The sequence below is a fragment of the Pelecanus crispus genome, chromosome 3, assembly GCF_030463565.1.
Source record: "Pelecanus crispus isolate bPelCri1 chromosome 3, bPelCri1.pri, whole genome shotgun sequence".
Classification (NCBI taxonomy): domain Eukaryota; kingdom Metazoa; phylum Chordata; class Aves; order Pelecaniformes; family Pelecanidae; genus Pelecanus; species Pelecanus crispus.
In genome coordinates, this window is record NC_134645.1 from 12570246 (window position 1) to 12586042 (window position 15797).

The window sequence follows — 15797 nt, forward strand, 5'->3', positions numbered from 1 at the left end:
CCCCTACTTCCGGCTCTGCCACTAATCCTGAGGGAGCATGTGTGCGTCGCCATGGAGCAGGAGGCGTAGCTCGTCGGCCCTTTCCCTTCCGAGGGCGTTTCTTTCCGCCCGCTTGCAATCCACTTCCGCTTGCCCTGCACCAGCGCGCAGGCGCCGCCGGCTCCCTCTCCCGCCATTGGCGGGAGAGGGAGCCGGCGGCGCCTGCGCGCTGGCCGCCCCCGCGACGGGAAGGCGCACGAGCGGCGGCGGCGATGGAGGGAGGCCCGAGGCCGGGCGCACGCATTTGTGAGGGGGATTGCGCCGTCCTGAAGCGGGACGACGTCTTCAAAGCGGTACCCGTGCTACGGCGGAGGTGAGGGGCCGGTCTGGGGCTTTCGATCCCGCTTGTCATCTCTCTCTCCCCGCCCTTAGGCAGAGGTTTGCGCCTTTCCCTCCCCCACCCTCCCGTGAGGGGACTCCAACGGTCGTCGCGCGGCCCCGCCTGAGGGGAGGGGGGGGTCTCGGTGCGGCCCTTGTGACCAACGGCTTTCCGGCCGTGTCAGTGAGAAACAACGGCCTTGTTAGGCCCATGTGAGAGGCAGCGTGAAAGATTTTAATGCTGCCTCAGTTCCTATGACGGAAAAAAACCCCGGAAGATCTCCTGGCTGCGTTTCTTGTAAGAATTTGAAAAGTATTTAATATGGCTTTGTGTTGTCGTTGGCAAACCGGTGCCGATTGAATAGGAGAAGAGGCGCAGCAGCCTGAGAAGTGTGTCTTCATCATATTACCTTGCTGTGGCATGTAATTTCTGCGAGGTGCAGCACTGCCTTATTAATAGGGATTGGTTTCAGTATTCTCATCGGTGTTAGACTGTAGGAAGATGCTAGCTGTCAGTTCTGGATGGTTACTGCTTTGGAGAGGATGCTCTGAAAGGTCTCCTATTTCTTTTTCCTAGGCCAGCTGGCATAGCAAGAAGCGCCTGCACCCCAGCAGGAAATACTGTAATCAGTGGACATAGCCTGGTCTCTTCCCATTGCAGCAGACAATTTTATAGACCAATGTGTAAGAGTCAGTATTGGGTACTGAGGCCAGACATCTGATTCAGTAGCATGGAGATTTAAAGGTATTGTGCTTGAATGAGACTGGTTTAAAAATGGCATAGCTCAGACCTAGGAATTTGTGAGTACTGGGTGTTGACAGGCTTAATGTTCACTGGTAGAATCTGGCACCAAAATCAGGTAGTTACTCTGTTAGCCTGCAGAGCACTGCCAAGATCTGTTCATTAGGTCCCTCTTCAGTTTTTGTTTAAAACCCCTATCATAACAGAAAGAAATAATAAAAAAAATCAAAGAGTAAATATTGCCACAGGAAATTAAATAATTTTTGCATTAGTTTTTCCTTTTCTATAATCTGATGAGGGTAAGTACATGCCAAGAACATGTGACAGTAGCTGTGGTTGGATAGTCTGTTTAGAGTGGTCACCAAAATGAAATTTGAGCACATGCACCCAATTTTTTATCTATCTAAATTCTTTTCAGTCATTTCAAGTGTTTTACAATCATTTATTAGTCTTTTAAAATCTGGGTTGGCAGGTATTAATAGACTTTACATGAGCAAGTATAATGTCCGTAATTTTTTATTAAGAGGATTTGGTAATGTCTCTGACAAAGCTTTTTATTCTTATGCTTTATTTAAATTCTGGATTGTATTTTGAGATACAAATAATATCATATTTAAAATATATGCGTGAATTGTGTACTTCAGTCAGTAGAAACCTGGAAATAACAAAGAACTCAATCTTTTTGCATAGCGTCAGAATTAGTGATGAGTATAATCAGCGTAATAAGAGCTCGCATCAGTAAGTTTTGATTCAAATGTGAGTGTGGCATAGACACTGGTACCCATTTCATTTGACAAGATCGATATTTCTCTGGTCAGCCAGGAAACCTTTGTAGGTCAGCCTGAAAGTTAAAGGCATTGTAGGTGCTTTTTCATGTGAAGAAGGAAAAATGCAAACCTCCCTTAGTGCAGTCAAAATGAAACGGATAATAAAATCCGCCCCGTATTAAACATTTCTAGGATTACATGACACTCTCTGCTTTCTGTTTTCTTCATAGTCCTTTGCCAAATGTTACGTCAAAGAAGCTCTGCAAAATACAGGTTCATGCTCATCTTTTTGCACTAATCTGCATGACCCAGCCTAGATTTAATGTACTTTAGATGAATTTCATTCTTTGCCTTGTTCCGACTTTCTCTGTCAGAAATGGTACTGTATAATTCAAATGCTAGGTCCTTGTTTTATCTGCCATTTTAGAGTTCTTTTGAACTGGAAAAAAAAAATTCTTACTGTATGCTCGATTTAAGTTCTTTGTTCTTTTCCTAACCAGTTTCAGTTTAATGTGGTTTAGCTGTTAATAGTAGTATTTCACTTTTTATGCTTGTCCTGGTTTTCTTGGAGGATATAGATAGAAATGACATATATGAAGCTATAGTTTACTTTCAACTATTGTGGGTTTTAGACATAGTAAAAATAATGCTTTTAATATCATTAACTTTTCTATTGTTTCAGAAAAATTATTTTTGAGAAGCAGTGGTTCTATCTGGATAATGCTATTGGACATATTTATGGAACTACGTTTGAAGTAACCACTGGTGGAAACCTCCAGCCAAAGCAAGAGGTGGAAGAGACTACCACAGGTATTACAGAGGATTGACTAGTGTTTGGAAAAATGAATTCTAATTAATTTGTTTCTTTGATAATACCAAAGATGATGGAAAATCTTTCTATTAATCATTTGTTAACTTAAGATTACTTACATTCTTTCTGTCATAAAAGTCCATGGTTTTGTCTTGATCTGCTGTTTTACTAGTCCTGTAACAAATCAGCTTTTTAATATGGGAGAAAATTTGAACCTTAGTTGGGGTAAATATATATACTAAAGTGTTTTTTACATACTACATTTCATTGATTGCTTAGGCAATACTTTGCAAGGCCATGAAGCATGTGGGTTTAATCCTGAGGAGTCTGCTTTCTGTGAAACTAAAATCATGTGTTTCTCCAACTTAAAGATACTTAGAGCTAGATTTTACAAGTCTATATCCTTTTCCTTTAGACGCAAAAGAAGCAGGTACAGATAATCGTAACATAGTTGACGATGGAAAGTCTCAAAAACTGACTCATGATGACATAAAGGCTTTGAAGGACAAGGGTATTAAAGGACAGGTAAAAAATAAGGTTTTGGTGTCATTTCTGTGCTACCTTGATGGTTATATTTTAGTTTATGAAATAGGCTATTCTTTTTATCGGTGTATAGACTTCAGTGCTTTTTCTTTGTTCTTCTGCTCAAGTCATGTTTTTCCTAAAGATCTGTTTTTACAAAAATGAAAAGGCTATTTTCAGAGAAAACTTCATGTAAGGTTGGCAACTTTCTCAATAGAGAGTAAAGTATGAATTTTTGTGGCGTGAGAAGTCATAACAGACAGAAATATTAAAGCTGTTAAGGAAATACAGCTCACATAATCACCTTTTAGTTTTGGATTAAAAATATTATTTCTATATTACAGACATATTAAAATTGTGCAGTAATTAAACTATCAAAGGAGAAGGAAAGGATTATGGATAAACACCAAAGTAATAACCAATTACACTATATAACAAATGTACTATGAGCACGCCTTTAGGCAGTACGTACCAAACGCATGTGATGCCGGTGTTTTATCTGCACCTCAAAAGCTAAGAATATTCTCAAAAGATCAGTTCAGTTCTGTTAGAATAGAGATTGGATTTTACCCCGCATTTTGTCAACAAGAAGTGAGGCCATCTTAAATGTTAATAACCATTGCAGCCAGTTCTGTTCTGCATATGTTATCAGTCAAAATTCTCTCTCATCTTTGGTTTACCATTTCCAATAAAAATAAGAAATGGCTTATGCTTACATCAAGTTCATCTCCTCTCCATCTTGCTGTTTGCTGCTGCTCTTCAGAGCAGCTGTTCTGCTTTTGCCTGCTTAATAATGGATGGGTCCAAGGAGTTTAGAATGGTATTTCTTCTGTTTCCATGGTTGTGCTACTCGTGGTGTTATCTTTTTGAGAAGAATGTACTAATCAGTCTGATAGCTTTGATGTTTTCTATTCATTCTTATTATCTGTTGCAGCTCTGTATGTCCTCAGCATGTCTGTGCCATATATCTACCATACTGTTATTTTAGGTTATCAAAAAAATCCTATTTTGTTAACTCTAGCTTCTGAACTGTAGCTGAATATTCATGTTAGACTGTGTTGTATTAGCAGTAGATACTATTCTTCCATAAATGTCTGGTAAAATTTGAACTCATGTTTGTGAATGGCATGTCTTTGCGACACAGGCTCACTTTAGAGATGATTGTTCTTTGAAATAAAGCAACCACAGTGTTAATGGGGTTTGATTTTTCCATCACTTCCCAAATCCTTCTCAGGTCCTGAAGGATAGATGTTAGGATGCAGACTTCAAGTGACATGTACTCCCAGGGCATTGCATAGTGCTGCAGCTTCCCTTTGGCTTGTTTTGCTTACCCTACAGAAATACTACCCAGTTTCCTCGCTGTAAATTATTGGGGGGGGGGGGGGGGGGGAAGTAGCAAAACCCCAAATAACCCAGACACTGCATTTAACTTTTTCCAAGAATAAGGCAAAAAAAGAAAGATACGCTGTTTCATGGCATTAATAGTACGTTTCAAGTGCTTGAAGAGCTTTAAGAAATAATGGCTTGAAAAATAGCAATAGAATGCGAGAAGTACTTGCACCACTGTATTTTGGAGCAGGTTTTTCAAGTGCAATGGGAGATGCAGTGTCCATGTTGAAAATACTCCTTTTGTCATTCCTCACCACCACCCTCTCCAAACTCCTGTGAGCCCAGGTTATACTATTGCTCTTCCTACATGTTTAATAGAAACTTACGATTTTAGCAGTTAAACAACCAAACAACCAAAGTAGCACTCTGCAGCATTTGTTCTTGTATTGCAGGCATGGGGACAAACTCTGAGCAATGAAAGCTTTTTTCTGTTGGAGGTCTTAACGATTCCTCCAGCTGGAACCTGAAAGTACGAGGAGGAAGAGTTGGGTTGGCAAAGGGAGGAGATTAGAACAAGGAGACCAGGAAACAAAGCCTGGTGTTCTGGGGAAACCTGGGAGCTAGCGAAGGAAGAAGTCAGAGGGAGTATTGTAGGAAATAGTAAATGCTAAGGAGTTTGACATTGTGCAAGGAGCTGGTACAGGAGTCTAGCACAATTTGGGAGGCAGAAGAAATTAAGTGGGATAAGGGAGATGTCTGATAAATAGCCAGAGTATAGGGGAAGAACTAGCACAAGATGGGAAAAAAGATACCTTTAGAGATAGAGGTGCTAAAGTCAGATAAGAGACCCAAAGAGGGAGTTGGATTAAAGTAAATATTATATATGACATCAGGTTCCTTGTTTTGTTTTGGTTTTGTAAAATATTTTTGCCTGTAGAGCTTCATGCAGGACTTAGGGTACTGTCATGTAAACCAGTTACCATGGGGAATGTTAGACTGACAGAATATACATCAGCTGTTCCATAATAACTGACAATAAACATAACTCTGCCTCATCCTAAATCAATGAAATGAAATTAAAAATAATCACTAAGCAAGGTAGTCTCCTAGACATTCAGCATAGGATAGAATATGTAGGTGCTGAGGCTTCACAGTAAGAGCTGAAGTAATGACTTGCTGATGCTGAAAGAAACAAACCTGCTTTTTCTTAATTTCTGGCCATATGAGTCTGCCCTCTCTCACAAGTTAGTTCTGGCACCTACCAGACTCCTTCCCCACAAAATATCCTGTTTCCAGGATAAGCATTTCCAGTTTTATAATTTTTTATGCTGACATTATGTAGTGATAAAACACCTAGGGGCAGAAGTATATGATTAAATTCCTGCACATGGTCAGGGTAGTGCCTCAGGTGTCATGTTGATCAGTAGAAATTTATTTTGCCATTAATGTCAGTAGAAGTTAATGGTATACATGCCTCCACAGGAGAAAATACTTTAAGTGTTTGTTTAAAAAATACTATATATGAAATGAACGAGAAATAGATACCAGCTATAATAAAAATAAATTGTCTCTTCCAAGGAAATAGTTCAACAGTTAATAGAGAACAGTACAACATTCAGAGACAAAACAGAATTTGCTCAAGATAAATACATAAAGAAGAAGAAAAAAAAGTAAGTGAATTTTAAAATCTGGAAAATACTTAGTAGTTTTCTAAATTTGTTGAGCTTGAAATAAGACCACTACTGTGTGTTTCTTACAGATATGAGGCAGTTATTACAATTGTGAAACCATCCACTCGTATTCTTTCAACAATGTATTATGCAAGAGAACCTGGAAAGATTAAGTAAGTTTCCATTTTGTTTCTTTTTTCAAATTATAACAGATATTTTAGTATTTTTCAAAATACCTATATTATTCCAGAGTATATAATACCATCACATTTCTTCCTTTTTTTCCTGTTAATGGAAAGACTGTAAATTAATGAAAAATAATATGATAAAGAAGATGAATCAATATGCTATTGCAGTGAAAACTCTCTTGCATGCAGCATCAGTTTTTACCTTCCCTGCCACCACTGTCTTGCTAATTACCTGTGTAGATAGAGGCTCTTTGCATTTGCAGAGGAATCTCTTATCTGTCATTGGTCAGTGGCATATTGTCTCTGTTTTCTGGCTCAGTAATCAAAATAAGCCACCCACCAGAAACAGGAATTTTTGTCTTAAACATGTTAGGGAATCAAATCTTCAATGAGAAGTCTCCAGAATTTAAAAACAGGTGGTTAACATTGGGGGGATAGGGTGGGCAGAACGCTAGCTGGGTTTGATTTTCATTTGCCTAGATTAAATTATACATTGTTTACGATGGACTGTTTTATTGTTTTAAAAGTAGGTCTAAGATGCTGAGACTGAAAAGAATGCCATTTATGCTATTTAAGGCTTCTCAAACCTTTTCCCTTCTCCTTCTCCCATCTCCTTCACATGGCTTGCTTTGTCTATTAAGATTAGTTGCAATTTTCTTGCCCATCACCGAGTCTTATCAGTGGAGGAGCTGCAGTCAGCAGAGTTAGGTTTTGATCCTGGATTGCAGGTGGTGCGTGCTGCTCTGAAACAGGTGAAAATCACTGAGGATACATTACTGGGTTAGGAAATGTGTTCAAATACCATTTGTTCTTTGCAAAACTGACATGTTAGAGAGAACAACAAAAAATTGAAAAGTAGTTTAAAAAAATATTTTGTCTGACTGGCACAGTATGAGATGTGCGCTTTATTATATGCATGCAACTTCATATCTTACTTCTGCTATTTTGTCTGTAAACCTAAACACCTATTCCCTGCTAGTTCCTTGTTGGCTCTGGTTCTAGGGCTTCTTTATTACCAGTTGGTTAATTATAAGTTTCTGCATGGTGACTGTGATGGCCACTGATCCTGTTCCCAAAAATCTACCTGTAATCCAGCTTTTTTTTTGACAGGCTCCTGAGCTAATACACAGGATTTCTAACTGTAAGAAAACTAATTTGGTATTTCTTAAAACCCTCTGTCCTCTAGCCACTTGCGATATGACACCCTAGCTCAGATGTTGACTTTAGGAAACATCCGTGCTGGCAACAAGATGATTGTAATGGAAACATGTGCAGGCCTTGTGCTGGGTGCGGTGATGGAACGAATGGGAGGCAAGTAACACAGCAGCTTTAGTAACGTACTGACTGCGGGCTTACTTGAAACTTAAGAAATATGCATCTTTGTGATACTTTTAAAAGGCAGTACTTCAAAATACTTTCTCGGTTTTTAAAATCTACTTTTACTGTCTTCAGTATTCAAAAAGATACTTGATTTTCTATTGGAGAAAGTTGTATTTTGCATGTTTCAGTTGGATTTATTTTTCACTATTTAAAAAAAAATATGAAATTTAAAGTTGGTATCACTGTATGTAGATCTATTTTATTTTCTTTAGCATAATGACATTGTGTTCAGAAAAGGCTGTAAGGAGCTTGTATGCAGATTCTTCCAGGCACCTGAGAAGTCCAGGAAACTGAATGGCAGAAAACAGGAATAGTAACGCTGGAATTCAGACAGCCTGCAGCACTGAAAATGTTGTCACTCCTCTTGTTCACTGTGCCAGAGATTTAATGTCTGCAAGATGTGCATTTTAAAAGTAGTATATGACGTTTTCTTGAGTGTATTCTAGGAGAAGTTTGACTTGTTTTTTATTTCTCAAACTCAGTTAATTAGTTTCATCATAAGTCATTCAAAGACACTAAACAGAGGTGACAGTTATACTCCAGAAGCCTGGAAAGGTAGGAAGTGTGATGCAATACTGTGCACCCAGATGTGCTGTCTGTTGGCTGAGAAGCACACAGGCAGTTATGCTATAAATTGGTTTTGTTTCAGCAATTTTTGGCTATAGGGATGCTTTCTGAAGTGAATTAAATAAGATGCAATTTCAATATAACTATTGAAATGTTCTTTCTAGTATGTTTAAGTATCTGACGTCTCTTCCTTTAGAGTCTGGATGTTGAAGAAATTCTTTGCCTATTAATGCTGTTTAAATTAGCTTTTTATTTTTTCTCAAAACCACTCCATAGTTACAAGTAACAAATACTATCGAAAATTTGTCTTTTAATTGTTCATTAAATTAGCTTTTCTAACAACTTGTCACTGCTTAAATGTTCTGTGCTAATCCTAAGTACATGTTTAATATATGCATAATCTTTGAGTTACCTTATCCTTCTGAGTTGCAGTAATTGTTGTCTCTCCAGTAAAGATTTTCTACCTTAGAGGCATACTTCAGCAGCCTGTTAAATGTGATGAAGGTTAGATTAAGAGCAGGCAATTTACTTCCCTATTCTTAAAGGAATGCTTCATTTAAGCATTTTAGAAATGTAGAAAATTTTAAGCAATTTAAGAAATTCTGGCTTTCCAATGTGTTTTTGATTCTTTTGCTCTTATAGGCTATGGATCCATTATTCAGATGTATCCAGGAGGGGGACCCGTTAGAGCTGCTACCAGTTGTTTTGGATTTCCAAAACTTTTTTTCAATAATCTTCATGAATTTCCTCTCAGCAAAGTGGATAGTCTCCTCTCTGGGACATTATCTACAGAGACTCTGCCTTCAGAACCTGAAGATAATGTGCTAGTGGAAGAAGAAAGCAATGGATTGACTGATGAGAAGCAGACTTCCCTACAGGAAACAGAAGAGGAATCTACTACTGAAGCAGCTATGGAGATCAACCAAACAGAAGAGCAAGAAACAATGGACATTAATGCTGAAAATGTAGAATTTAAAGAGAACAAAGAAAAAGAAAATAAAGAAAATGTAAGACTATTTATTCTGGGTATTCAAGTTTTACAAGTCTATATACTTAAAATTCTGCCATCTGAATCAGACATGCTGAAATACAGCTTATTCGGGTGTTAAAATGGAACTCTGGAAGTTGTCTTTTGTCTTACATTAAGCTATCTAAGATGCAAAAAATGAAAATTCAGTCCATGCAGTAGTGATCCAATATATAATTGCCATGTAAAGTGCAAACTATTTGTTTTGTTGTTCAAAGGTTCAGGAAAAGCAAAGAAAACAATGGGAGAGAAGGAAAAAGCTAATAGAAACTGCTGCTTTGTTGAGAGAGAAGAACGCTGATGGGTGAGTTTGTAGTCAGAAAGGTCTTCTGTCTTCCATTAGAAAACACATCTACAGAAAATAATTTCCTTTAAAAACTGTTTTAAAAGTACCCTGATTTTTTTTCTTAAGATTTACAAGCAAGCAGTCAACCCAGGTGTGTCTTGGGTCTTGTTTGGTTCTTACCTGGTTGAGATTTTTTCTGTTATTTAAGCAGTTTGAAACTTCATGATCTAAAAGTCATAGTTTGCTGACTGCTATGAGTAAACATTAAAAAAACCAATCTATCCAAAGAGAAACAGAATCCAGGTGGAATTTAATACAAAGGGACTGCTGATAAAAATCACAGGATTCTAATTGGCAAAATAGAACCTGAGGTTTTAGGTTTATTAAATTGGAACGAAGTGTGTTGTTTTGGAGTTTGGTTGGTTGGTTTGTTTTTAGAAACTCATTTCTTTTTTACACAGGAAAAAACACATAACTTCATTTTATGTGCTTTAGCCAGGATTGATTGTTCCCAAGGAACAATTTAATGTGCAGATTTAATATTAGAAGTTTAAAACAAATATGATAAATATATTCCTAGAAATTCAGCCCCACAATAGTGTAAGAGCACTTGGTGGTTGTGACTTTTTCATGATGTTCTTAGCAAATGCTGAAGTGATTTGAGTTCATCAAGTAACATTGGTTTAGTTAATAACATTCATATTCATTTTTTCCTCCTAAGAATATTGGCTCACTGGGAATAAAGCTGTTCTGCTTGGCTAAATTTTAATACACACTTATGTTTAAATGCTTGTGTATAGTTTTTATTATTATTAAATGTTTTAACTCATGCTCATTCATATTTTAGTATATCTCATTTAGCATATTTAAGTGGTAGAATTAGCCTTTTCTGTAAAGATGCAGAGACAGGTCATTCTGTGTTCTCTGAAGCAATAAAACAGTAATGGAGGTTCATAAAAAGTACTGCATGTTTGTTGGGCAGCAGCACCACTGGTGATGCCTGTGGATGACCATTAAGCTGCCTAAACAGTGGTAGTGTTTTGTTATGGTTTTACCACCGTTTCCTGCACTCATCATTACAATCAATGTCTGTGCATGGTCTGGCAAAGTGAAAATTAGTATTTGACTTTACTTGCTTCTTCCTGTAGTCTAAAATAGTATATTCGGTTTTGATTAAGTTTGAGTTCAAGGAAGCCTATTTAGTATTTGTCTCTTGTTTATTTGTTTTCAATCACTTGTCTAATTCTTTTGTCCTTTGTAATGCATGAAAGCTGTAACAAATTATATACTTGAAGGTATGAGTGATTTCTTGCTTTAGGAAGTCTTCAGCACGATGCGGGGGAGGAGAAGAATGGCTCAGTCAGGATCACCTTTCTTTAGTCATCTGCCTTTCATAGCCCACCATTTGTTTAGATCAAGAACCACAGGGTACATATACTGCTAAGCCAGGAAAAATTGGCACACAGTAAAGAAATGATTCAAACTAACAACTTGGCACATGAGTAGAAGCAGGCAGGGAAGTTAGGATTTTGTTTTGTTTTGCAAGAGAGAAACAGGGAAAGGATAGGTAAAAGCTGGTTGACATTGGAGGTGGGGAGAAAGATTAGGACTTACTGTCAGAGTAAAGAAAAACTAGTCGTTACGTAAAGAGGGGCACCAACTTTAGGAGAATTACTTCTTGAGGTCCTGAATTTTACAATATTCACTACTTAATGTAGAAGATACAATTTCAATAAAATTTATGTCTTCTGTGCTGTTATGTATTAAAACAGTCCTACTGAACCTATTTGTTCAATTCCATTTATGACAGTTGAAGTCTGTCATAGGTCTTTGAGGAAGACATTCATTAGGGATTTGGCATTCTTCTAAAGAATACTTTTTTAAGATAGACTATTAATTTTTTTCTGATATGATGAAAGCAGAGATTGGTTTATAGACACTCCATATGTTCAGAAATAGACCACACCCCCTGCCTCTACCCTTCCCTGCCCTTCCTCTACCACCTCCTCCTCTCTCACCCATTACGTTAATTTTGCAACTGGCCAGACTACCTGCTGACAGCAATATGTGCTGCCATATGAGAGAACAGAACTTGATTTTTCACAGTCTCCCATCTCTCACTTACCTTCCTGTTGTCTGGCAGAGCTCCTGGCAGTGTCAATGCAGCACTCCAAGCCTTCTGAGGCACATTCTGGAGTCTTTTTGCTTTATGGTCTGCTTGGTTAATTACTGAGCACAAATTTTTTGAAGTTTGGATTTGAAGTAAATGGCCCGCAAGGCCATGGCCAGCAGAAAACCAAACTGGAAACAACTGTAAAAGAATTGTCTCACCTCTATTGTGTTTAGAAAATTGAACATCCATTTTTACCTTCCTTTTGTTAGGTAAGTTTAACAGTGTCTCCAGTGCTGTACATTCCCCTGGAGACCAAATATTAATTGATGGGTTGTCTCATACAGTATTTGTATACTGGAGAAGTAGTTTAATTAGCCCGTTCTTTCTGCACAAGTACAACTTATTAACTAATTTACTCAACCATTTCTTGCAATCTAGTTTACCAGTGATTTTTTTGATTAAAACTCTAGATATCTGCAGAGAATCTTAAACATCTGTAAATCCAAGTTGTACTATGATATTAAAATGAGGGTGGAGAATAAAATATGAAGCCTTTAAGTTGGCAAGGACGTAATTTCTTTTTAAAAGATTTTTAGTCATGACCATTAAGGGATTGTTTTGAGCGTAAATAGTAACTATAGTAACTTTTTTTTATATAAAACTATATTTAATGAAGATTACCCAGTTTAAGGAGTCACGACTGAGGTTACATTCTAAGCAACAATTAGCAGTCACAAAATTTAACTTTAATTTAAATTTAAAATTTAATTTTAATTTAATTGAGAAATTTAATTTGGACAATGGTCTTAGGGTAGAGAAAGCAGCATGCAAATTCTTGGGTCACAGGAATTCCTGTGGAGCTCCACACAGCTGAAATGAGTGCTTCTGCAATATGTTTAATATAGTGCACTTCAGGGAACAAGTATTTTATCCTCTTAATTATGCAAGTAGGAAATCGTGATTTGTTTTTATATTTGGGGAGTTGTTAGAGCCATGAAAACATGCTGAGTAGCAACATTTAAGCTATAATTGATTACTCTCCTAAGTAGGAGAAAATGTCACTTGATGAATAGGTTTTAGAAGCAGAAAACTAATGCACATGTAATTTCTTTTGCAGCTTAATTGTAGCCAGCAAGTTTCATCCCACTCCTTTATTACTTTCTTTATTGGAATTTGTTGCTCCTTCAAGGCCTTTTGTTGTCTACTGCCAGTATAAAGAGGTAAATCAAGTATGTTATTTTAGCTGTTATAGTTCAAGACTATTCTGATGTATAACCTACTATTTGGGTTTTTTTTAAGCCATTATTAGAATGTTACACAAAGCTGAGGGAAAGAGGCGGTGTTATTAACCTAAAGCTGTCTGAAACCTGGCTACGAAACTACCAGGTAAGGATTGCAGTAAGTGGTTGTCAAAACTGCATGAATATTGGGGAGCAAAACACTCTCTGAAATTATGTTTTTTGGACTGACTGAAACTGTGTATAAGCTCATGCGTTTGTTTTACCTGAGAGCGGTGGGAAGATATTCTGAAGAGTTTTAATGCTTCATTGCAACAATTTCAAATGGAAATACTTTATTGTGTTCTTCCAAAGCATTTCATTTAAACATTTGCTGAAATACTTGTAGCACACTGACAGTTTAATAGTTGTGCTGCTTTAGTGGCTAGCCTAAAGTGAGAGACAATTTATTGTCGTGTAAGAGAGATGTAGCAAAATATTACAAGTGTTTATTCATTTCCAGTTGGTTTGATAGCTGAAAAAAAAATTGTAATGTTAAGAATGGTGGTGACTTACAAAGTCAGTGTCTTCAAATAACACGTTTCCTGGAACTAAAGTAACAAGAAGTTTCCAGTCTGGGAACTGAACAATGAAAACAAGATGCATTTTACTGACTTTCTCTTTGCCCATAGGCTTCTGGAGTCCATAAGGAGTTATTATTTAGGGGAAGATTTAATTCAGGGGTGGCCATGATTACTATTGGTCAGGCAGCCAAATTGGGAATGATTAGGAGATACATAGATGAAGATGTTCACATACACTAGGCTTGGCAAGAGTTACAATGTTCAGGTGCAGTTAGGAACAATACTGCACCGTCTTCTGGACACATGTAAATCAGCTGAGACCTGTGATGGCAGTCAAAGCGAGGAGGAAGCGTAACTGAAGAGAAAGCATTTACAGAAAAGTGTAATGCAGCTGAAAGTGATGGTTGATTGCTATGTCTTACCTTAAGCATAGCTACGTAAAGATGACAGCGACAGAACTGGAAATTACTGTACTACTTACTGCTGTTTTGTTAGACCAGCTGTGGTTTCTTATAAAGTACACCAGATCCAAACACATTAATGAGACTTTCATGTATCCCAAACTTTGGCTTTGTAATTTTGCTGGAAATGCCATGAATCATAGAATCATTTAGGTTGGAAAAGACCTTTAAGATCATCCAGTCCAACCATTACCAGTCTAACATTACCAAGTCCACCACTAAACCAATTAAGGGTGGAGTAATGAAGTAATCAGTAAGGCAGTAGCCTGTATTCTTATGTATTTTTATAACTGGTTTCTGCTATGCAGATACTTTGCCCTTTAATGATAAATACACTTTCCAAATGGCTGTTTGTTGTGGTGGCTGAAAAAAAAAAATTACATCTTATACTGTAAGCTTAAATTACACAATTTGATGTGCACATATAGAGCGAGTTTTTACAAATGCTTGTTTTTTTGTTTGTTTTGGGGTTTGTTTTTTTAAAGGTCTTACCAGATCGAAGCCATCCAAAACTGACAATGAGCGGAGGTGGAGGGTACCTTCTATCTGGTATAACTGTTGTCTTGGATAAGGGCAAATCTGATTGCAGTAATTCAGAAGCACTGAGGATGGAAGAGCCATCATCTAAAAGATGCAGAGTTCAAGACCTTCACTGTTAACATTTGAAGAACTGATTTATTTTTTAGATCTCAAGAGCCCTACTGTTAGTAAAATAAGAAATATACTTTCTGTGCTCTTGACAGCACAGAAATTGTACCTGTCATACACCTGTCAGCAAAAAGCAGTAGAACTGCGTGGTAGGGAGGATTGTCTTGCTCTTTACCAGTTTACATGATCAGAAAGAGAAGAAAAACCCTTGGAAGCAAACATTCCACTGGAAACACACTTAACTTCAAAAAGAAGAGAAGATCAAGAGAAGATAAGGCATCAGTGAAGGCATTCTGTTTGTTGCCAAAAGCGGATATGACAAAGTAGTTTTTTAAAAGGCTGAGTCTGAATCAACACATTCAACTTAGCTTCCCATTTTGCTCCCCGAACAGCATCAGGGTAAAATGTTCTATGTAGTGATCTGCTCCTGCTTTGGACATAGAACCTGGCTGTGTTCAGTAATTTAAGGAAGTAGAATGAACAGCAAAAATCACACACTTTTCTTTCCAAAGGAACAATAAAAAGAGAATACTAATACCAGAACTTTACAGCATGACCCCATGTTTTCCTGAAATAAATACAGAAGAGAAAGTGTATGTTCGTAAATTAAAATACCAAATATTTAAACAGAATGTCTCTATTAGTATTGCCTGTCATTTTCATGAGTTGTTTTTAAGATGCAACTACTCTGAAAACTGCTATATGTATATATATTTATTCTACTGATTTAGTTTTCATGATGTGTAGGTTTTTATTATTTTTTTAACTTTGCGTTTGCCATTTCAATTAAACTGCAGGATGTTTTTCCTAATGAGATTTATTTCCCTTGTCTTAACTTTTCCCTCTTTTTGGAAATAAAAAGGTCTAGCAGAGGCTTTAGGAGGAGAATACCCTTGCTGGCTTTCAGATGTATGGAATAGAAATGTGATGTTTGGCTTTTACTAAGCTTTTTAACATTTGCTGTATTTATTTCTCAACTTTGTTCAAGAATTAGTGGGGAAATGGGAAATACGTAAAATATTTCAAATTATTGATGTTTCAAACTGATGGAATATATTCTGTATATAATAATGGAAGACTACATCTTAATGTAACATTGTTCCTATTTGAATTGAAACACATGGATAA

General features: G+C 37.2%; 1 protein-coding gene across 2 annotated transcripts; it reads left to right on the forward strand.

Annotated features, from left to right (window-relative positions):
* The first annotated feature begins 251 nt into the window (after positions 1–251).
* TRMT6 (tRNA methyltransferase 6 non-catalytic subunit) lies at positions 252–15797 on the forward strand. Of its 2 annotated transcripts, XM_075707891.1 has the most exons (11): positions 252–352; positions 2549–2676; positions 3093–3202; positions 6107–6198; positions 6288–6371; positions 7573–7697; positions 8976–9340; positions 9579–9664; positions 12877–12979; positions 13059–13145; positions 14507–15797. In XM_075707891.1, the coding sequence occupies exons 1-11, from the start codon at positions 252–254 to the stop codon at positions 14678–14680; spliced, it is 1455 nt and encodes a 484-aa protein (XP_075564006.1). In that variant the 3' UTR covers positions 14681–15797. The 2 variants fall into 2 exon arrangements, with proteins under 2 accessions (XP_075564006.1, XP_075564007.1); XM_075707892.1 differs by lacking the exons at positions 252–352; positions 3093–3202 and having other exon boundaries at positions 2647–2676.

Bases quoted from the DNA above. Each gene is read 5' to 3' on its own strand.
- TRMT6 (XM_075707891.1), top strand. From the start codon at position 252: ATGGAGGGAGGCCCGAGGCCGGGCGCACGCATTTGTGAGGGGGATTGC. The intron at 2,677-3,092 runs GTATTACAGAGG...CTTTTCCTTTAG, and splicing joins GGTGGAAGAGACTACCACAG to ACGCAAAAGAAGCAGGTACA. The intron at 6,372-7,572 runs GTAAGTTTCCAT...TCTGTCCTCTAG, and splicing joins AGAGAACCTGGAAAGATTAA to CCACTTGCGATATGACACCC.